The sequence below is a fragment of the Silurus aristotelis genome (assembly GCF_946808225.1).
Source record: "Silurus aristotelis genome assembly, chromosome: 7".
Classification (NCBI taxonomy): Eukaryota; Metazoa; Chordata; class Actinopteri; order Siluriformes; family Siluridae; genus Silurus; species Silurus aristotelis.
In genome coordinates, this window is record NC_139580.1 from 23,376,444 (window position 1) to 23,400,627 (window position 24,184).

At 38.7% G+C, this 24,184-nt stretch overlaps 2 protein-coding genes across 3 annotated transcripts; one reads left to right on the forward strand and one right to left on the reverse strand.

Moving 5' to 3' along the window:
* Nucleotides 1–4,584: 4,584 nt before the first annotated feature.
* LOC310728682 (twinfilin-1-like) lies at nucleotides 4,585–15,767 on the forward strand. Of its 2 annotated transcripts, none has more exons than XR_014534303.1 (9): nucleotides 4,585–4,737; nucleotides 6,121–6,198; nucleotides 7,082–7,260; nucleotides 8,146–8,241; nucleotides 9,958–10,062; nucleotides 10,857–10,982; nucleotides 12,220–12,875; nucleotides 13,722–14,155; nucleotides 14,259–15,767. XR_014534303.1 is itself a non-coding variant. In XM_083546474.1 (9 exons), exons 1-9 carry the CDS (start codon nucleotides 4,713–4,715, stop codon nucleotides 14,427–14,429), a joined length of 1,053 nt encoding a protein of 350 aa, XP_083402600.1. In that variant the 5' UTR covers nucleotides 4,585–4,712; the 3' UTR covers nucleotides 14,430–15,767. The 2 variants fall into 2 exon arrangements, 1 of the variants encoding a protein (XP_083402600.1); XM_083546474.1 differs by having other exon boundaries at nucleotides 12,220–12,370; nucleotides 14,034–14,155.
* On the reverse strand, nucleotides 15,457–23,491 carry irak4 (interleukin-1 receptor-associated kinase 4). Its single transcript, XM_083546428.1, has 11 exons — nucleotides 23,143–23,491; nucleotides 21,928–22,073; nucleotides 21,231–21,416; nucleotides 20,718–20,878; nucleotides 20,029–20,093; nucleotides 19,690–19,804; nucleotides 19,216–19,325; nucleotides 18,097–18,283; nucleotides 17,808–17,870; nucleotides 17,535–17,693; nucleotides 15,457–15,926 (listed from the first exon to the last, which is right to left on the reverse strand). The coding sequence occupies exons 1-11, from the start codon at nucleotides 23,307–23,309 to the stop codon at nucleotides 15,900–15,902; spliced, it is 1,386 nt and encodes a 461-aa protein (XP_083402554.1). The 5' UTR covers nucleotides 23,310–23,491; the 3' UTR covers nucleotides 15,457–15,899.
* Between the last annotated feature and the right edge of the window lie 693 nt (nucleotides 23,492–24,184).

Below are 24,184 nucleotides of genomic sequence, written 5' to 3' on the forward strand. Positions count from 1 at the left end.
TGTCATGCTTAAATCCTGGGCCATTGTTTAGATTTTTTTTCCTGCACACAGGAATGCACTGTAACAGAACAAACACACACACACACACACACACACACACTCACACACACACACACACACACACACACACACACACACACACACACACACACACACACACACACACACACACACAATATACAACATATATAAATATCATATACCTATTCTGTATCTGATTGCTGTTCTAAAAAGGGACAAGTCTTAGATGAATAAACTTTCAATGATCTTAATAACACATAATTGCTCATGTCAGAAAACTTAGCAAGAATGAAATGAAGGTCATCTGTGCTACTTTTTTATACACGGCTTTACTTTTGATGATCTGAACTGGTATGGGAAAAGTTAGAAACAGTAAAAATTCGCTGATATGCTCTTTCAGATGCAGGTAAAATTCTGATTATTAAAATGCTTGATGTAAATGCTCGATCTTTTCCAAACTATTTGACAACTGTTCGGAGCCATCGACATTTCCTGAAGCAACGGTGACTCTTCTTCTGTAAAAAGCTGTCCACGAGTTTACCCCAAGAATTATACATTACTATATCTGTATAAATCTGTGAGGCACAGAGGTGATCAATACAGTTACTTGGGGACATATTTTTGTATATTATGAATGTTAAAAATACTAAAATTTTAAAACATTTTGTATTTATATCTTCTTCTTCTTCCGGCTTCACCCCTTAGGAGTCGCCACAGCGGATCATCCTTCTGCATACCCCCGTCCTCTACATCTGCCTCTTTCACCCCAACCACCTGCATGTCTTCCCTCACCACATTCATAAACCTCCTCTTCATATTTATATCATATATTAATCATCTTATTTGAAGTCCGACGCTGGCATATGTATCAAAGGCAAGATGTTGACCTCTGATGCAATGTTCTATGTTCTATTATTTTCAGAATGGAAATCTAGTTTTTATGCAGGACGTTTACTGTTGATGACATGGTTCTTAATCAAAGAAAGATAAACCAATTCAAGGCTTGCCTGGATACTACAATTATTTGCCTTTGTTTCAATCTCTTTGTGCAATATTCATTGTGTTCGGAATGCGAGGTTATGACGTTTTGTGTACTGTAAGATTCATATTTGTGCATATCATTAATAAAATACTGGAGTAAATCAGCTAAGTGTTCCTATTGCAACGTTGCTTATTTGCCTACAGTTCCAATGAGGTAAACTAGGTTTCCCTGTATTTACCATTTACTATGATAACCACGAAGCCTGTGTTGTGCTGTAAAGTAGGAGTTTGATGATAATAAAAAAAAAAAGCAAGAGCTGACTATAAGACATTTGATTGGATTGTGTCTGTGCGCTAGTTTGGAGATGGTGATTGAGATAATTGAGGGTGCGATCCTGTTAGCACCTCGTTCAAACCCTAAGAAAGCTGACCACATCTGTGTTTGGAAATAGCAGCTTTTTGCTTGAGCTCTGATTGCAAAATGTGGAAGTGGGCAACGCCTTCGCCCACACCGCTGGCTCATTTCCATTACAAATACCAGCCTGATCATAAGCAAAAGTCTACCAGGATCACCACTAAGCCTGTGTTGTGCTGTGAAGAGTTTGACAATAAAACGAGCAAGTGCATTGTTTCTATGATACTAGGTGGTTAGGGTTCTTCTTGATGCAGATGTGGAACTGGTCAAGGCAGCTGGAGTGAGTGGAGTGACACCTAAAAAATTGACCAGACAGCACTGTAGAGGTAAATGGATGTGAAAGTGAAAGTGAAGCGGCTCGAAGAAAGCAAAAAATGGCTGCAAGCCTCGGTGAGATCTGGGTAATAAGTATTTTACCTGATGAACCTGATGCCTTAAGCTGTCCTTGGTGACACTTGACAGCAGCTCAGGGTGAAGCAGCAGAGCAGAGGAGGCAGCAGACTGCAAATAAGCTTGGTCAAACCCAGAAAGACAAAGCCACCATGCAGCAACTGGCAACATGAGTGGCAGATCATATCTTATATTCTTCTGGTCTTTTTGACCAACAATAAAATCAATGTAACACACTGTCATATATGTATTTGTGTTTATGGTCATTTTTATTCCGTTTTTTACATTTTTTATTATAAAGGTACAAAAAATGTCTTGCGAGTCTCTCCGGCATCTCTCAAACATCATGGTGACAACTCAGTCTCTTAGTCTCTGACCACCTGCTTAGGATCACTGCGTAGTTACAGATTTCTCGGTCTCCTACTTAACACACAGAAACTAATTTGGATATTGTCTAGCACCGACAAACATACATATTGTACAACATATATGCCCATTATGCATTTAGACATCATGAGCGTTTGTAAGATTTGTCATATTCAGATCACAAGATAAATGAGAAGCCATGAGAACTTTCATTTTAATATATTGTTTGGTGTAATACTACATTTATTTTTCTAAGTTTGATTTTTGGCCCTTTATAGGAAAAAGTTTTGGCACCACTACTCTAGAGCAACCTCAACCACCGGGATGCACACACACAAAAACTTTGATATTTTACTATACTTAATAATAATTGGGATTTAGTATTTAACAGTTGAGTTCATTTGTTTGGTAGAAACTAGTTCCTTTTATGCTGTGCATCTGTTTATCGCACAAGCAAGTCCGTATTCAGTCACTCAGTCATACATTACTGCATCACCTCCATCTGAAAGACATATTAGTCATTAAATAAAATAGAAACAAGCTCATGGAGTAAAAACGTAACATTCTTATATTCCTTTACAAACCTATAAAGGAGAAGGAATGTAAAAATATGTTCTGCCAGTTTGAAGATCTTTATTGTGACAAATTCAATTTCGTTAAAAAGATTTATTCAAATTAAGAAAGGATGAAGCATTTAAAAAAATAAATAAACATAACAAAAGCCCAGTCTATTGAATTCTGTTTCATGTTAACAACGACGGCTTTCAGAAATACCTGGTATCGGTATTGATCTCTTTGGTACCGGTATCGAGCTTTAAGAAGCTGGTATTGGCCCACCTAAAGGTGACAGGACAGCTGCTGGATCCTCTACAATTTGCATACCGAGCATACAGATCGGTGGATGATGCAGTCAACATGTGGCTGAACTACATTCTGCAACACCTTAACTGCCCAGGAACATATGCCCGGATTCTGTTTGTTGACTTCAGTTCAGCTTTCAATACAATAATTCCGAGAATTCTCCACTCCAAACTCCTAAACCTCACTATACCCCCTGTCATCTGTCAGGGGATCACCAGCTTCATGACAGACAGGAAACAATAGGTGAGACTGGGAGGTGTTACCTCCGGTATTTGGACAGTCAGCACTGGTGCTCCTCAGGGATGTGTCCTCTCCCCACTGCTATTCTCCCTATATACGAGCGACTGCAATCAAGTGCAATCAAGTGACCCAACTATCAAACTCCTGAAATTTGCAGATGACACCACGCTCATCGGACTCATCCAAGATGGCGACGAGTCTGCATATGAACAGGAGGTGAAGCAGCTGGTGCTTTGGTGCAGTCAGAACAACCTAGAGCTAAACACACTCAAAACTGTGGAGATGATAGTGGACTTTAGGAAACACCCTTCAACACTACTCCCCCTCACAATATCCAACAGCCCTGTGTCATCAGTGGAGAACTTCAAGTTTCTGGGCACTACCATTTCCCAAGACTTGAAATGGGAATCCAACATAAACGCCATTCTCAAAAAGGCCCAGCAGAGGATGTATTTTCTACAGCAGTTAAGGAAGTACAGTCTGCCACAGGAGCTGTTGAAACAGTTCTACACTTAAGTCATTAAATCTGTCCTGTGCTCATCAATCACCATCTAGTTTGGAGTAGCAACAGAACAGGACAGGAACAGACTGCAGGAAAACAGTTAAAACAGCAGAAAGCAATCATTGGTGCTCCCCTGCCCACTCTCCAGGACCTGTACCATACAAGAACCAGAAACCAGGCAGAAAAAATCACTACTGACTCTTCGTACCCTGGACACAACATCTTTCAGCTCTTCCCATCTGGCAGGTGCTACAGAACCTTGTTCACCAAAACTGCCAGACACAGGAACAGTTTCTTTCCCCAAGCAATCAGCCTCAATAACAACTGACCATAATTATATTCCCTGCTCATATTTATAAGTACTGCACTTTCAGTCAGTCATTACATTATCCGTATATGTTACACACAATGGCTGCTATATATTGTACAACGTTCTATAGTAAACTCTTTATCATACTTGACACACAATTCTGTAATTTGCACTACCATGCACTCACACTTTATGTACATTACTGATCTGTCATATAATCTGTATCCCTATTTAATACTTATACTGTCTATATTGTCTTACATTGTCTGTATTGTCTTGTATAGTATGTTTTGTCTTGTAAAGTCCAAGCTGAATGTTTAGTTTCATTTATGTCTGTACTTTGAGAGTCACTAACAGCTAGAACCAAATTCCTTGTGTGTGTCAACACATTTGGCCAATAAACCTGATTCTGATCTCGAAAGCACTTGGTATCGGTTCGAAAAGAAACCGTATCGCCCGTCTCTAGTGAATACTCGTTGCACTGCGCGTGCTCAATTGCCACACAGCGTTTGGAGGAAAGACGAGTGACGTCACCGCGCAGAAGCGGTCACGTGACCCGCGTTCTATTTCCTTCTTCCTGGTTTTCTTCGCCTTCTGATATCAAGCCCTCGCCTCGGATAAGAAAAATGTCTCATCAAACTGGAATTCCAGGTACCGCGCCTTATATCTAAGTGTACTTTATTTCTTTGCATGATGTATTTTTTTGGGAAGCAGTTTGGTCTCCGTGGAGATTTATTGTGAAATCGCCGGCCGCCTCTGTGTTAGCTGATCCGGGACAGTGAGGGAGAGTAGCGGCGAGCGCTCTCGTAGACATTTGAGTAGATTGTGTCTGTGCGCTAGTTTGGAGATCCTGATTGAGATAAGTGATGGTGCGATCCTGTTAGCACTTCATTCAAACCGTGAGATAGCTGACCACATCTGTGTTTGCTTGAGCTCTGATCGCGAGATGTGGAAGTGGGCAACGCCTTCGCTCACACCGCTGGCTCACTTCCACCACAAATACCTGCCTGATCATAAACAACAGTCTACCAGGGGATGGGACATAGCCCACCCACCCACTAACTGCCATGATATCTGCAAAACTACCATAGTAAACTTATGCACATGTGTAGTGATTCAGATTGAGGAAAGAGCAGCTCTAGCTGATGGTGTGGTTTGGATCTAACATGCTTGGATCTACATTGATTGGATCTAACGTGATTGGATTAACATGCTTGTATCTAAAACGATTTTGTCTAAAGTGATTGAATCTAAAGTAATTGATCTAACACAATTGCGTCTAAAATTATGGGGTCTAACATGTTTTGGATCTAAAATGCTTATATCGAACACGACTGGTTCTGATATGATGGGGTCTAAGATGTTTTGTGGATCTAAAACGATTGGATCTAAAACGATTGGATCTAAAACGATTGGCTCTAAAACGACTGGATCTAAAATGATTGGATCTTAAACGATTAGATCTAAAATGATTGGATCTCAAATGATTGGATCTCAAATGATTGGATCTCAAATGATTGGATCTCAAATGGTTGGATCTAAAACGATTGATTCTTAAACGATTGGATCTAAAATTGCTGGATCTAAAACGACTGAAAATAACACAATTGGATCTAAAATGAATCCTTGTACAATAGAATTCTTTGTTTTGCATGCTTTTCAACAGATGCTGCAGTAGAAAACAAAGTAACAAAAAACAAAACAAAAAACCCCCAGCAATCAAAAAATAAAAACTATTGTTGTGCTATAAATAACAGTGATAATGATAATCTAGTCCAGGTTCACATGAGGCAGGAAATTATGGCAAATGAATATTTATTTTGTATCTGCTTCCAAATACGTGGCGTTTTACAAAAGCCTTTTAAGAAGTAAACATATTTTGATTGACAGACTATGTCCAGATGTGATACAGATGTGGAATTCAGCATCTGATGTGTAACAAAAATCCGGCCCACCGGCACTGAGTAATGAAGCTCATGATGGGAAAGTTTTTGGTTGTTTAACTCTTTGCATTTTATCCATTTTACTTTTAAGCTTCGACGGAGGTGAAAGGTATTTTTGCCAAAGCCAGGAATGGAGATTATAGACTTCTGAAGATTGTGATCAAAGATGGTAAGGAGACACTATAAGCACATGCGTTAGGAATTCACAATCTTTACTCTGTAGGAAGTGTTATTTATGACCACGATATGCGTAGCTCAAGATTTGAAGGCTCACATCGGACAGCCTGATTACTGCTTCATAGTTATTTGCTGTGTCATAAAAGAACGCAGAATCAATCACAGAGGTCTGTGAGTCCTCCGAAACGTCTGATCATCTCAGTATACAATAAAACATTTGGTACTTTTGTAATAAGGCTGCTTTAAAAAAACAAAAAACCAATTGTGTATCCCATATGTGCATTGCAAATGCCCCTGTTTTGACATGTAGGCAATATGACAAAAATAGATTATTGCGGTACTTCAGGACATTTCTTAGATAATGCAAAATTAAAATATATAATTTACATAAGAAAAAAATCTATTTAGTACCACGGCATCTATTCGATATCCTTTCAGCACAACTTGGAATGAGATCCGTGTATAGTAATAGTAACATAAAATCATGTCTCGTAATATCAATATTATAGTGATATATTGCACATCCCTAATGACAAATGATGTTGTACAGTGCTAGTGTATACTGATATACTCCTGACAGAAAACAAAGATTTCACTATGAGTGCTAATTTTCTTTTCTGACTGATGATGGAGTACAGATTATTTAGATTTTTTTGTCCCTTGACATCTTCACACTAAATTATTGTATCAGTTTTGAGGTCATATGCAGCATTGTAATATTGTATAGTATCCAAAATTAAACCATTTGTTGATTTTGTTTTATTTTGAAGAAATAGAGTAATGTAGTAACATGAATATCTGTTGCCTCATTGATCTGAATGGAATCCCGATGAGATTTATGATTATTGATGATGGTGTTTTTTTGTGCTTTATAGAACAGCTAGTACTCAGCGAATCAAAGCGGGCATCTCAGAATTGGGAGGAAGACTACAATTCCTTAGTTCTCCCTCTTCTTGATAAGGATCTACCCTGCTACATTTTATATCGACTGGACTCTACTAATAGTCAAGGACATGAGTGGATTTTCATCGCCTGGTCGCCAGATCACTCTGCTGTAAGAGAATTTCAATATCTGATAAGATTGCGTCGTTCTAAATGCCGGATAGACTGACGTACGATAAGAATTATTTACTTTATGATTGCTCTCGGAGTAGATTTCTCTGAATTTTATACAGCTTTAAAAAAAATTAAGGTGGGATGATGATTAGTTCATGCAGCAAATGGTGTTCCACAAGGAAAAATGCTTTCGAACAGAACATGTCTATGCTGCAATGAAATTAGAGCAGGGAACAGGTTTTGACTTGTCAACAAAATTCTAGGTGTGGCTTTAGATGTTTTAGAAAATCTGAATGTCTACAGGTCGGAGTTTAGCACTGCTGTTCCATAAAAATAAAACAAATATATCGATTGGTGTAATGAGCGGAAAAAAAAAGGAAGCCGAGGTCACAGGCCAGTGATCATATACGGATTTCTCTATTGCTGCCTCAGTATTTAAGTAATGGTGTCTGGTTTCCTGAATGCTCGCATGCACCCTACAGATGCTAACCTCATATCAGTGCAGGCTATTTATGCAGCAAGTTCTTATATGGAGTTTCTACGAAGAAGTTTCAGTTCGTTGTCAGCCTCACACTTGTGTCCTAAACACAACAACACAACTGTTCATTGTTTTTGTTATTTTCTTTCCATTTTCCTCTTTTTTTAATTCTTTTTTTTTTTTTTGTTATGTTTATTTTCAGTTCACACCAAACTGTGACAATTCAGACAATTATGTCACAGCACATTCACATACATTTATAAGAGACTATTTCATTTGGTTGTCATTTGTTCTAATATGAAATACAGTATTGTGATGGTGTAGCTGAACTCATAGTGTGGATTAAAAAAAATGCTATTTCCTCTTGGTTAATATTTAACTCTTGGATTATTCGTGTGCCGACAGGTGAGACATAAAATGCTTTATGCTGCTACCAGGGCAACTGTGAAGAAGGAGTTTGGGGGTGGCCATATTAAAGATGAAATATTTGGCACTCTGAAGGTATGTACAAGTCATCTTCACAATCAGGTTGCTTTGGGAGTAAGTAGCGTGCTGGTAGATGAACATGACTATGAATCTAGAGCAAACAAAAAAAATGGTGACTGGCACATTTGCTCTAAAGTCGAAGCGTTCATCAAAATCCCACCATTTTTTTTTTAAACATCTATCTGAATCTGTAATTATTTTGCATATCTTTTTTTTTTTTTAAATAAACAATTGGGTCATAACGGAACATCATGCACTATATGAACAAGGTATTGGGACACCTGACTTTCCCAGCCATATGTGGTTCTTTCCTGAACTGTTATCGAAAAGCTGAAGGCACACAGTTGTATCGGGGGTCTTTGGCTGTTTTAACATAAAATGCTCCATTCACTTGAACTAAAAGACCCAAACATGTTCCAACATGACAATGAACCATGTGCACAAAGCAAACTCCATTAAGATATGCTTTGCATGGGTTGAAGTGGAAGATCTTCTGTTATAGAGCTCTGACCTCAACCCTGTAGAACATCTTTGGCATGAATTGGAACTCTGACAGCACCCCACCTACATCAGTACCTGACTTAACTGACTGGACACTCTTGTGTCTGAATAAGCACAAATCACCACAAACACACTCCAAAATCTATAGGAACATCTTCCCAGAAGAGTGGAAGATATTATAAGATCAAATTGTGAGTAAATGTGGCTTGTGAGTAAAAGTGTGAGTATGTGAGTAAATGTGAGTAAAAAGCACATACCGTACTTATAACCGGGTGTCCGCAAACTTTTGGCAATATAGTGTATACCGTAATTTCCGGACTAATAAGCGCACCCAAATATAAGCCGCACCCACTGAATTTGAAAAAGATTTTTATTTTGAACATAAATACGCCGCACATGTCTATAAGCCGCATGTCTACACTGATACTAATGAACTTTACACCGGATTTAATGAAAGACAGTGTCTGCTACACGGCTTGTATCTAAACAGTAGCCTACCAAGAAAGTCATTGTTCACTGTCTTTCTTCTTCCTTTCACAACAAAGTTTATCTTTTGGCATCGTCGTGCATTTAAAAATCACCATCGGTGAAGCTTTTCTCCCGTTGCCGTGCAGCTCAGAACACAGGTGAAGTGTTTTTTTCATGCCCGGTTGTTTTCAGCGTGAAGAATGATTCACATTTCCTGTAGACAGTCCGAGTGAGCGGCAGGTCAAACGTCAGAGGAACCGCATCCATATTTATGATGTGGTGCGGCCCAATTCTGTGGGAGCGCATCTGATTTAATTTAAAGAGTTTCATTGGTTCACCTGAACCCGTTCGACAATTTCATTGGTCTAATGTTATGAGGCTCAGTTTTTTTGGCATGAATCTTGTGAAACCGGGAAAAACCCATAAATTAGCCGCTTCGTTGTTTAAGCCGCGGGGTTCAAAACGTGGGGAAACGTAGCGGCTTATAGTCCGGAAAATACGGTAATCCACCAAAAGGAAGCAAAAACAAACCGGAACTACCATTCAGAACAAAAAAATAAAAGGACAAAGAAGGTGAGAGGAATCAAAACGGTTCGACAACTTTTTTTTTTGCACTGACTAGAAGTGAAATTGTTCCAAAATGATCGAATTCACATACCGTCAGATGGTTAAATCTTTAACAAACACCTGAAATAATAATAATAAAAATAGATAGGATTTATTGTTTGTTTTTTATTTTTTTCCCCCACTGTTCTTCATCAGGATGACATTTCTCTGAGTGGTTACAAGAAGTACCTCAGATCTCAGGCTGCACCTCTTCCACTAACAGCTGCTGAAGAGGAACTGCGACAGATTAAGCTCAGCGAGGTATACACTACTCATTTAGGTCAACAGAAGCATTTAAGTCTTAGGATAACAAACTCATGTTCAGTTGTTAATGCTTGAGGCTGCTGGGGGGGGCAGGATTTAAAATCCCAGCCCTTCTAAGCTGCCAGGGTTTAACCTTAATGCAACCTTCCCGATTGTTTGTAAGTTATTTTGGAGAAAAATGAACTGCCATATGAATATTTATTATGTAAATGTAAACGAAAAACGTTAGGAATTGAAGGGGTAATAGAATCTCCAGGAGATGCTGATTAAACACACACTGGATTGAGTACGAGCATCTCTCTCAGCATGGTCTTTACTGCAACCATGAGCACCTATGCAGTGTATGTGAGGGTATTATTCAATGGCTCAGTGCAACATAATCCCATGCATGTTTAAAGAGCAGTTAGTTTTGCCCTTTGCAGTAACTGCTGAGCTCCAGGGTTTTAACAGGAATAGTGTGACACGAGACCATCCCCATATAAGGAAATGAGCAGACCAGGGCTCATTTTTGATGTTAGCCAATCAGAAAAGGAGGAATTGCAAAAAAGGAAGTGACTGTGAGAAATGAGTAAGATACTGCACTGGTCTGAGGCTTACCAGAAGAGTTTTTTTAAGGATGTATGACATAAATATCTCTCTCATTCTCTCTCTCTTTCTTCTTACATCCTTTATTTAGATGCGTTTAGGGAATAAGGAAGCATGTCGCTTCTACTGTATATCCTGTATGTATTATTTATGTGTATAGATTATTAAAAGACTGTTAGTAAAGTCATCTATATGTGTTTGTGCAGGTGCAGACTGACATCGGTGTGGACACCAAGCAGCAGACGCTGCAGGGTGTGGCTTTTCCTTTGCATGGAGAAGCCATGCAGGCCATGCAGAAGTTCAAGGAGAAGCAGTTCAACTACGTCCAGCTGGTAAGCCAAACTACAGCAGTCATAAACATGGTTGAAATACAGTATATTCGCCCCAAAAATTGTCACTACGCATCCAGAATTGGTGTGAGAGAGATGAGCGGAGCAGCCAGGGATGGATGCAGTCGTTGTGTCGAGCATCACTTTAACACTATCGATTCAGGTGCAGCTTTAGATGTAGAAGACAATAATAGAAATATGCTGAGCACTCTTTAACTTTAACACTAATTCAAAGTCTGTGTATTCGCATCGAGCATCGTTATCAAACAGAAATGCAAACAAAAATATGCAGATGATTCATTTGGCAAATCCTGATAACATACACTATATTGCCAAGTATTGCATCACCTGGTCATAAGTACAGTATGTTTTTATTTTTTATTTTTTTAGCATTGCATTCCACATTAAGTCCCAATTTGCTCTTATTATACCCCCCACTCTTCTGGGAAGAAGTTCCACTAGTTTTTGGAGTGTGCTTGTGGATATTTGTGTTAATCAGCCACCAGGGTGTTACGAAAGGCATGTACTGATGTAGGTGAGGAGGCCTGGGGTCCAGTCAGCTTTCACATTCATCCCAAAGGTGTTCAATAGGGATGAGTTCTATAGCAGGTTACTCAAGATCTTCCTCTCCAAAGCATCTAAACCAGATCTTCAAGGAACTCACTGTGTGCACAGGGGCATTGCAGTGCTGGAACAGGTTTGGGTTTAAGTTTAAGGAATGCAAAATTTTATTACAGCGCATCTACGTCCTGTACAACTGAGTGTCTCCAGTTTTCTTCAGTTTTCTCTTTAAAAAAATGTCATAAAATTATAATATAAAGTAATATTTAAAAAAGATATATTTTATGTTAAGTATATACAGTATGCTACTTTTTAGATAAATCATTTATGTGGATATAATATATTTTAAAACTATGCTGTCCATCTAATTTTTAAGGAAAGTCCAACCACAAAACACCACAAAACCACTTCCTTGAATCGAATATAAACTATATGAATTTTAATACACTTTGCTTTTCTATATATCACACATGATATATAAAAACAAAAACACAAATGTGTCACCCATGAATTCAGTAACATGGGGTGTAGCGTGTAATTTAGAGATCAGGATGCTGAGTATACCTTCCATGATGGAATTCCATGATTGATTAAATGCATAAAATATGAAGACAAAAGACAATCGTGTGTCATTTCAAAAGGTGGAAAAGGTATATGTCTCCATGTTGTTCATCAACAGAAAATCGATTTTGGAAAGGAGCTCATCATGTTGTCGAACACTGAGCAGACAGAGCTGAAAGATTTACCCAAGAGGATTCCTAAAGACGCTGCACGCTACCACTTCTTCCTCTACAAGCACACACATGAAGGAGACTATCTGGAGTCTATAGGTATGTGTTTTGTGTTCTTGCTATATCTACAGTATGTACATCGATCCGACATAACATTACGACCATTGACAGGTGAAGTAAATAATAGAGGTCGACCAATTAATTGGGGCTTTTTTTTAATTAATAGGCACACCAAACTGTGCGTGTATGTTTTGCACTTGCGTGAGAGGACTCTCCCATACCAGCAGGTGGCAGTAGTCTCTATCCGGCATCCAAAAAAAACCCCCCCCAAAAAAAACGAAAGAGCTAAAACTGTGAATATATAAAGCAAGCAGCTTTAATACCTGCCGTAATCAGTAATGCCAGATTTGTGTAGCGTTTTTTTTTTTTTTTTTTGTCTCCCAAATTGCAAAAACAATAACAAGAATGACAACAAGCACGTTCTGTTTTTTTTTTTTTTTTTCTTCTCTCGTGTGCTCATTCACTTAGCTAATTAGCCAATCGGGGTTTTCTTACACGCCGGCGAGCTCCGCCGCTGATTCTACGTGCGGACGGACTATAAGCCGCTCCTTTTTTTCCCACGCTTTGAACCCTGTGGCTTAAACAATAAAGCGGCTAATTTATAGATTTTTCCTGGGTTTTTCCCGGTTTCACAAGCTTCATACAAAAAAACTGAGCCCTATAACATTAGACCAATGAATTTGCAGAACGGGTTCCGGTTGAACCAATGAAACTCTTTATATTAAATCAGATGCGCTCCCACTGAATTGGGCCGCACCACATCATAAATATGGATGATGTTCCTCTGACGTTTGACCTGCCGCTCACTCGGACTGTCAAACACCCGGGCATGAAAACACGCACTTCACCTGTGTTCTGAGCTGCACGGCATCGGGAGAAAAGATTCACCATTGGTGATTTTTAAACGCACGACGATGCCAAAAGATAAACTCTTGAGAGAAATAGTGAAAGGAAGGAGGAAGACAGTGAACAATGACTTTCTTGGTAGGCTACTGTTTAGATACAAGCCGTGTAACAGACACTGTCTTTCGGTAAAGCCTGTGTAAAGTTCATTAGTTTCAGTGTAGACATGCGGCTTATAGACATGTGCGGCGTATTTATGTTCAAAATAAAAATCTTTTTCAAATTCAGTGGGTGCGGCTTATATTTGGGTGCGCTTATTAGTCCGGAAATTACGGTATACACTATATTGCCAAAAGTTTGCGGACACCCGGTTATAAGTACGGTATGTGCTTTTTAAGCAGCCACATTTACTCACAATTTGATCTTATAATATCTTGCGGCTTATAGACAGGTGCGGCTTATAGACAGGTGCGGCTTATAGACAGGTGCGGCTTATAGACAGGTGCGGCTTATTTATGTTCAAAATAAAAATCTTTTTCAAATTCAGTGAGTGCGGCAGTAAACCCCTCCCCAACATTCCTCGCCGGCTGACGGTTGGCTCGGTGTGTCCATATATTCCCAAGCACAATAACATGCATATTATATTACTATTATACAGATGATTTAAACTACAATATTAGATGTTAAATGTAATACAAATATCAATACATTTCATTCTTCCATTGTTTTCGAGCAATCAGTGTGTTGGTGTTATTTAGTGGGGGGGGGGGGGGGGGGAACAGTTGAATGCAGTTTTCTCTTTTTTCCCATATTAGGGTCACCAGACATTTAAATCTGTATACCTTTTTTCTTTTTGTAGTGTTTATTTACTCGATGCCAGGCTACAGCTGCAGCATCAAAGAGAGGATGCTTTACTCCAGCTGTAAGAATCCTCTCATAGACATGGTGGAGAACAAACTGCAGATGGAAGTAGTGAAAAAGGTACGAGAACCTAAGCAGGTTGCGGTTGGTTAACAATATATTTGCTGCTATATAAAAGCCATTTGAATTCATCCACGTTTTTTTTCCCCTTCACTCTACGCAGTTGGAAATCGATAACGGCGAGGAACTGACTGCCGACTTCCTGTACGAAGAGGTTCATCCCAAACAGCACGCGCACAAACAAGCGTTCGCTAAACCAAAAGGTCCCGCAGGAAGGAGAGGCGATCGCAGGATCACTCGACATCCTGGAGACGGCGAGGAGGCTGACGATTGAACGCACATCTAACCACATTCCATTCTTTTTATTTTTTTCTGTACTCCAGTGGAACATTCCAAACAACGGAGGCCTGTTTTACATAAAGCTATCTACCTTTAAAAAAAAAAAACAACATATGTATATTTTTTTCCCCCGAATCAAAGCAAAGACAGCAGCCTCATAATGAACTATGCACACATTGGAACTTCCTCATGTCTGCATGTCTGTAGCGAACTAAATTTGGTTTAAAAAAAGAAATGCGTTCATTAATGCCAGGACTACTTCTTGATCTGCAGTACCATAGATCAGACACGAGACCGCATCATTGCAGTAAATACCACATACTGACATGTTTAGAATCACAAGCATGAATGTTGGTAGAGCTTCATCCGCTATAGGAAAGTTATATTTGTACCATTTAAAAATTCTCATGTATTTCGCATCATCAGCGAGTGCAGTAAGGATTGTTATATTAAACGGTTACTACTTTAGCATGAGCATGTAAGCTCGGAAATGTGAACAGGAACAACAAGACCTCCACAATCCCATTTTTTTTATTTCTCTTCCCCTTTTTTCTTTTCTATTTTAATTCTAACTTCAATGTAAAAAAAAAAAAAAAAAAAAAAAAAAGGTTTTGTATTTTTTACATGAGGCCTAAGTTATAAGATGCATTCAACACAAAACACTGTATGCTCACATTTGACAAACTTTGGTATTTTAACGTTCGCCATTTTCGCTTTTTATATCACAATACAACTATCGTTTTTTTTTTATACAACAGTCATGCTCATGTTCCCGTTTGCCAAGAAAGGTATTTTTTTCTATGCAAGTGTTGTACGTATTAGAGCTGTTGCATAGAACTCGAGCTTGTTTCGTCTATAGAGTGGGTTCGATTTGCATTTTGAGTTTAAATTAGTGAAAAAATAAAATGCGGCCAGTTATTGTACATTGTGACCCACATCCTGGGTAGAGCAAACAAGCTTTGTGTGAAACTTTACACTGTATACTCATAGATAAAGGGAAATAACGAAGGAGTTGAGATGAATTGGCTTTAGAATTTTTATTCACTGAATTACTTGAAATAAATATTTACAATAATTATTTCTTTAATATTAGCTCAATTGCTACTATTGATTTTTCTAAGGCACTGGTGTTTACTTTCGATGATGTAGCACCAACGTGTCAGGAAAACTACTAGCATGACCAGCCGAAAAAATGTGCGAGAATCCACTGTTCATGAAACAACGATCATGTAAATGGAATGAAATAGTGAATTATGTCTCATGTCTGGTGGTCTTAAGAGTGCTTATCTCTAATGTTTTTTTTTTTAACAAATAAAAATATTAAAACCACAAATGAGTCCTTTTCATTTCAGGAAAATAGTTCTAAATTACAAAAATTTACACGACGGAATAGACGTAACCAAAAATGAGAAAATGATGGTTCAGTTTCTCATCGCTCGTCTTGGTAGGTGTAGGTGATTAAGCTTTAAGATCCCTCCATCTCAGCAAGTACCTAGCAGATGAAAACACAACACAGAAATGAATGGTAAAAAAAAAACACTGTTTCAACATAAAAAAAAATTAAAGGAAGTGTACTATTAATAGTAAACTGATGATGTAATGTTAAAAAGTAGATTTAAATATAGACACTGAATAAAAGTTTGTGAACACGGTGAATTTGCGCTGCTTCTCAGAGGCTGTAATCCAGTGGTACCGCACGTATTTACTGGTCCGGGAAGTGGTGAACAAACCCTTCCCCGGGCTGAGACACGCTAGGTAGCTTTAGGGTTTTCTAGCTTTTCTTGAAAATGGATTTTTAAGTATGTCTGAGACCAAATCAGTTTCTCTTCCTCCGTAGGTGTAAAAAAGACTAACTCAGATGTATTCATGGGTGCAGCACGGTACAGATGTGTTTTGCCAGTCAAACTTGGCTGTGACAGTTTCCCTCTGACCAACCAATCAGAGGACGGAAAAATGCTGATGCTATCCTGGGTCAGCTAGCTAGCCCTGTGAGGCGAATATGAAATTTGATTGGTTAAAGAAACAGAGCTATTTCTTGAGAGGAGACTATGGTAAAAAACACCAGCATTACAGACTTTGAAGGTCCTGGGCAGATTAGATTGACATGCCAGCACATAAAGGCTGAAATCTGATTGGACATAAAATCTAACATCCACCTACAGGAAGCAGTGCAGCCAAGAGAAACGCTACGAAATGACAAGAAAAAACTGTTGGGAATAAATCAATACAATTTCATTAAACAAATATTAGAATTAGTGCTTCTGATAGTGTTCAAGCCAGCAGAGAAGGCTTTGCTGGACCTGACCGCCCGCCACTGCTGTATTTATCCCAAATGTGTTCAAAAGGGTTGAGGTCAGAATTCTAGAACAGGCCACTTCAAACCAGGTAAACAATATCTTCAAAAAGCAGGATTTCTGCAATGGGGTATTGTCAAGCTGGAAGAGGTTTGGATCATTTTGGTTAAGTGAAGGGAAAATGTAAACCATAGAATTGCCATACAATTGTGCGCCTTAATCGTTTGGGGGGGATGAATGCCACATATGGCTGGAAAAGTCAGATGTCCAAATACTTTTTTCCAGTAGTGTATGCTATGCTGATATGGCGCTAATGTGCCTTGTCAAAGCATGTAGATTTAATACATATTTGTAGCACTTATTAAACTGTGCTTTGCCCTAAAGCACTTTTTGATATTTGACACAAAGGCACGTATGCACAGCTGGATGTAGTGACAAATTATATTATAGCTTTGTGAAAGATATATGGCTTAATAAAGAGGTTTAAGGACATGAAAGCTTATTTGTGAGTCATGTTGAAATATGTGATCGGTTTGGCAACATAGTCCACCCAAGAGACAAGTTCTTTAGTATAGAAACCTGACAGAGTCAAAAACATTTACTGTATAACCAAAAATACACATTCTTTTATTCAAACCTACAGCTTCCTGCTGATTGGAAAACATTAAACCAATCTACATAGCCTACATTTGCTTACATGCACGTCATGTACACATACATTCCAGGCTCTTGTTTTAATAACACCTGTTTGTCAAATGGTCGATTTTGTATTTTTTTTTTTTATGCAATGTAATAGCAACACGTACCTCCTTTATCAAAGGCCTCCTGTTCTTTTTTTCACTCAGACACTGGCTGGCCACATGGTACATCCTTTCCACAGACTCCATATCCCAATCCAACATTTTCTTATCTATAAACTCCTCCAGTGTGACCTCCTCATCGTCTATCTCATCCTTCATATCCATCTGAGAAAGACATTAAAGTAAAGAGTTAGAGTGACAAATGGTGTGTGGAAAAAGGTTGAGAATGTGTATATTATTATGAGAACAACATTCAGACATTCATTGGTCAGAACTGACCAGAAGAATTGGGTCCCGGTTTTCATCAACAGGAGGCAGTCCAGACAGAATTTCAAGTAGCACCTGCAAAAATCAGCATGTTGTTTTTTTTTTTAATCTTGGCCTAAGTGTTTGTTACCTCTATTAAACACAGACTGATACCTCCCTCTTTATTGTGAAGTTATGTGTTCACTATATGTGAGATACACTGTATGGTTCTTAATAGAAACGTCTCTATTAAAAGTTACTATTATACATTTTCATGTTCTGATTAAACAACTGACAGTGTCCAGTCTGGTGTTTGACGTACCACTCCGAAGCTGAAGACGTCTGATTTTGGGGTGATTTCTCCTCTCAGGGCCTCTGGTGCCATGTAAGCCGTCGTCCCCACAATTCTCTCGGTAAACACAGTCGTACACGAGAGCTTAACCGATGCACGTGTCAATCCAAAATCTGAAATCTTGGGAACGAAGGATTCGTCCAACAAGATGTTCCCACTGTAAAAAAAAATGCACTCTTATTATACGTCTTTTCTTTTTTTCCCCAGGAACTAAAGCCACTCCCAGTATATCAAGAGTTTGGTATGTGTAACTACCGTATTTTCCGGACTATAAGCCGCTAATTTTTTCCCCACGGGTTAAACAACGAGGCGGCTAATTTATGGATTTTTCTTGGGTTTTCCCAGTTTCACAAGATTCATGCCAAAAAAACTAAACCCAATACAATTAGACCAATGGAATTGCCGAACGGGTTAAAGTGAACCAATGAAACTCTTAATATTAATTCAGATGCGCTCCCACTGAATCGGGCCGCACCACATCATAAATATGGATGAGGTTCCTCTGACGTTTGACCTGCCGCTCACTCGGACTGTCTACAGAAAATGCGAATCATTCGTCACGCTGAAAACAACCAGCATTGGGGGAATTGGTGATACTCTCTGCCCATCTTGACTTCTGAGAGACACTGCCACTCTGAGAGGCTCTTTTTATACCCAATCATGTTGCCAATTGACCTAATAAGTTGCAAATTGGTCCTCCAGCTGTTTCCTTTATGTACATTTAACTTTTCCGGACTCTTATTGCTACCTGTCCCAACTTTTTTGGAATGTGTAGCTTTTATGAAATCCAAAATGAGCCAATATTTGGCATGACATTTCAAAATGTCTCACTTTCAACATTTGATATTTTATTTTTATTCTATTTTGAATAAAATATAAGTTTATGAGTTTTGTAAATTATTGCATTGCTTTTTTATTCACAATTCGTACAGTGTCCCAACTTTTTTGGAATCGGGTTTGTAAAAATTATCTTCAAATAATCAGGAATACAACACTGCAAATAAGTAATTATATAGTATTGCCTCTATAAGAGTCCAAAGCTGAGCAGCATTATTCCAATGGGTCAGAATTGAGAATGAACTTCTGTACCTTTTTACATCACGATGTATGTGGTTGTGCTGGTGAAGGTACTCAAGGCCTCTGGCTGTTCCAAGTGCTATAGCACCTCTTATCTGCCAGGACAATGGACTGCTGCCCTCCTACACACATGATTATCCAAATAATGTTTTATATAATGGACATTAAAAAGCCACTTGGTACTTGGTGGTAAATAATATCTAATTTGCTATATTTGGATGAAACAATGTACAAGTAGAATGGAACTGAAGTCGGTCATTCTAAGAAAAAAGGGGCTTAGGTTGCTTTAGTTTGGGTATGAAGGTTCTATTTAAATCTGAAAGCTAAACAAGAAAATGGCCATTGGAAGCATGTGATGGTGTGATGGTGTGGTTGTGAAGATAGTGGTAAGCTGCCTCAAATTACAAATCAGTCCACCCAAAAGAGAAAAAATATTATTTGTATAGAAACATGACATAAAATTGGGCAAAACATTCACTGACTTACCAAACATGCTAGTCGATCCAATAACGAACCGTTCGACATGAAAGCATAGACCAAACATGGATACTGGCCGTCACTGGAATAGCCAACCATATTTACCAGATTCACATGTTTTAACCTGAACAGAAGTAAAGACACATATTAATGCCATAAAAGGAAGGAATGCTCTAGATACTGAGTCCATTGAGAAAAACGTATTTAGCAAGCATAACATCTTATTAATAAATATTAAGTATTATGAGTTATTATAAGAGTTATTATGTTAGATCAGTGAAGCAGAGGCAGAACGGAAAAGACGTATAAAGACATACTGAAGAGCAGAAGTGCTTTTTGTTATCGCACCTCTTTAGTGTTTGTATCTCTTGATTGAACTGAGTCTTGAGCTCCTCTGGAGACAAATCATCTACCTTTGTGCAGGAAATAAAAACAAAATGACCAGAATGCACACTGGGACATACACTAACCAGACATAACATTCTGACATTATAACATTAGGACATTATGAATAACATATTACTCTTCATCATGGCACATGTTAGTGGGTGGGATACATTAGGCAGCAAGTGAACATTTTGTCCTCAAAGTTTATGTGTTTGAAGCAGGAAAAATGGGCAAGCCCCTATGACAAGGGCTAAATTATGATGGTTAGACGACTGGGTCAGAGCATCTTGAAAACTGCAGCTCTTGTGGGGTTTCCTGGTCTGCAGTGGTCAGTATCTAGCAAAAGTGTCCAAGGAAAGAACAGTGGTAAACCGGCGACAGAGTCATGGGCTGCCAAGGTTAATTGATGATCCAACAGATAAGCTCCTGTAGCTCAAATTGCTAAAGAAGTTAATGCTGGTAATGCTCGATGGGTCAGGACTGTTTTTAGCAGCAAAAAGGGGGACCAACACAATATTAGGCAGGTGGTCATAATGTTATACCTGATCGGTGTATCTGTTCACGTGTTGCTTATTTTACAAATTATTATTACTGTTATTATTACCAGAATATTGTATATGCACTTAACCTCAAATCTATCAGATACTTACTAAGCTCAGTTTCTTTACTGCCACAGGCTTGATGTTGTGCAGACCCTTGAATACAATTCCAAAGCCGCCCTCTCCGAGTCTCCTGCCTCCCAATGAAGAAGGCCGTTCATCCCAGTTCCCTGTGATGTGTGTCAGTTTATGATAAGTGAAGGCGTAGAAACCTAGATTCAGGAGGAAGCGGAGAAAATAACAAGCCTTTTTTGTAGATGTATCTCAAAGTTGACATGAAGCAATTACAAGGGGAAGGCTTTCATATGCTCAGTGCTGTTTATAACCTCAGATTTAGAAATGAGCCGTTTCTGTGGAAACATTTTAACGCTTTTATGTCTTTCAGATGGAACACTAAACTATTGCACTTATTTTGTGAGCACAAACTGTAAGAAATATTAATAAACATATGAATCCTTTAACTACTGTACACATGAACACCGCTATGTCAGTATTAGATTAGGATACATGGATACATGCTTATGTCTGTGTCATACTGTAAATCCAACACGGACCAATCAATACCTTCTTCATTAGGCTCTTGATTCTTCTCAGGTCCTGTGGTGCTGTCAGGCAACGTGTAAGGCGCGTCTTCTTTTAGTGTTACTTTATCCAATTTCACCGCACAAAGCTGAGTCTGCTCCCGGTAATACTGAGAGGGTGGATCCTCGACTGCTCTCCATTGTGTGTCATCAGGTGGTACAGTTATATCTAATTTTAAAGGGCATATGACAAACTTTTTATGAAAAAGTGTTCATAAACATGTCAGGGCTATGGTGTTCGAACATGGATTAATAGTTCAGCATAACCACTAAAACCTAGGAAAAAATAATTAAAAACCTAGAAAATAAATATTATCGTTTGCAAAATTGGGCTTCTGGGTAATTAAAGAAAATAAAGTAAAGACCTTTTTCTACAGCAAAATAGCATAGAACCTTTAAGAGACCCTATTATAAAAGAGAACCGTTTATGTTTTCCCAGATTATTAGAGTATTCAGATGCAATTATGCCTTTTCTGGAGTACAAATTTTAGATTTTTGTCCATGATTTATTGATAACCCCCCCCACAAACCAGGCCTACAAATCAGACACAAGAACCAAATCAAATAATCTTAATATACATATTATATATAATTTACTGTTTACTATCATTATCATCATCATCATCATTATCAACATACTGTAGTTGCTTTGGTAGTACATTCTGGACAAATCAAATTACCTGGCAGTAGTACTTTGGCAGGTGCGATCAGCTTGTGTCTGAGAAGAATTTCCACGAGCTCTCTGACTGTGCAGTTTGTGGTACCCCAATCATACAACAGCTCCACTGTAGGACTTTTACCTTGGGCTACCAACCTCTCAAACCTCCTGAGAACAGAAAAAATAGAAATAACTGTTGCACCCCAGTTTCTTTATAAAATAATAATAAATAAATAAATAACTGGTGCTGGTTTTTACCATTCACATCACTTCGTTCGAGCTGGATGTCAGATCTGATAACAAGGGCTGATAGAAACCTAGCAAGAACTTGCTAACCACATGGACTGCCATAGCAACTACCTAGCAAAACACTGAGGACTTGCTTAACCTGCACAATAACAACATCCTCACAACCACAGAGAATGCTATAGCAACCATCAAGCAACCACAGAGCAACCACTGTGCAACCACTGTGCTCCAGTTGTTCAATAGCAGCACTGCATTTCACTGGATTTGTGCTTCTATTCTGCATAGTAACAATAACATTTAATCTAATTTAATCTTATCTACTATCCTAGCAACCACATATAATACTATAGCAACCACCCAGGAATACTACGGAAACCTCTTGGCAACACAGGAGATGCTTGAGCTTCACACCTGCAACCAACTACCAAACACAGAGAATGCTATTGCAACTACCTAGAAACACAATCAGATCCATCCATCCATCCATCCCTGATGTAAAAGACAATGCTAGTTGACTCAGTTACTGGTACACACTAATGTCTAAAAATCCTTATTTATGTAACAATAAAGATACTTAATTTTCCTTCTCTCTCTCTCTTTCTCTCTCTCTCTCTCTCTCTCTCTCTCTCCTTTGTTAACAGTATACTACAATGGCTCAGGACTGCAGTTTGCATGAACAGTTGTACATTTAAGTGCAGATCAATAAAAAGTTAATGTCAACAACAATAAAGCTATAATGAATGGACATTCGGTAATGAGGATGGGTTCCCTTGTGGGTCTGGGGTCCTTATACCATCTCATCTTTATGTCTAGTGTTATATAGTAATACTAATCACTTCACGGAAGAATCGATTCCCAAAACGACACGACTCGACACGTCAGGCATCGAGTCATCACTTACCCGGAAGTTTCACAGACTCCGGAAAGAAAAAAGTGCTTTAAATGCTGAGATGAAGAGCAGGGAGATCAGTTTAGAGTAACTCCGTACCTGAGGTGTAACTGGGTGTACCTCGGCTCCCCATTGTCCTTCTTTATGTCCACTAGGACACTTTTCCATGCGTCTTTAGGGTCCAGAAAGTCAGAGAGTTTGCGCAGTGTGGAGTGGTTCAGCCTCCTCACTAATGTCTCCGAGGTGACGCTGGAGCTCATTCTCATCCCGTTATTCCCTACTCCTGACTCTCAAAAAGATTCTCACCACTTTCCCCTCTATTTTGCTTTAATAACAGCTATGTTATTAATAAAACAGCACCCAGGGTGCTAATCTAGAGCTTTTTTCTGCTTCGTCTGCTTCTGGGTTTTCCCATATTGACCAACTTCCTCTGCTTTAGGTCATTTCCCTTGTAGGTGTAACTTTAGACCTGCTGTTCAAACAGAACTTACATCTCTTCACGTTATCTTATATAATATTATAATTCAAATATGGGTAATTTCCACACGTCAAATCGTGTACGCTATTAAAAAAAAGTCCATATAAACATTTTATATGCAGATTATTTATATTTGAGTGGAGCTCGATTCCGCCCCTAGTGATAGAATCCGAAAGGACACTAAAAGGCAGTATAGCTTCGTCTTTGTTATAGCCACAGTTTATAATAATGCTTATATATACAGTGGGGAAAATAAGTATTTGAACACCCTGCTATTTTGCAAGTTCTCTTCTGGAGTCTGAAGTCTGAAATTGTCATCATAGGTGCATGTCCACTGTGAGAGACATAATCTAAAAAAAAAAATCCAGAAATCACAATATATGATTTTTAAACTATTTATTTGTATGATACAGCTGCGAATAAGTATTTGTACACCTGTCTATCAGCTAGAATTCTGACCCTCAAAGACCTGTTAGTCTGCCTTTAAAATGTCCACCTCCACTACATTTATTATCCTAAATTAGATGCACCTGTTTGAGGTCGTTAGCTGCATAAAGACACCTGTCCACCCCATACAATCAGTAAGAATCCAACTACTAACATGGCCAAGACCAAAGAGCTGTCCAAAGACACTAGAGACAAAATTGTACACCTCCACAAGGC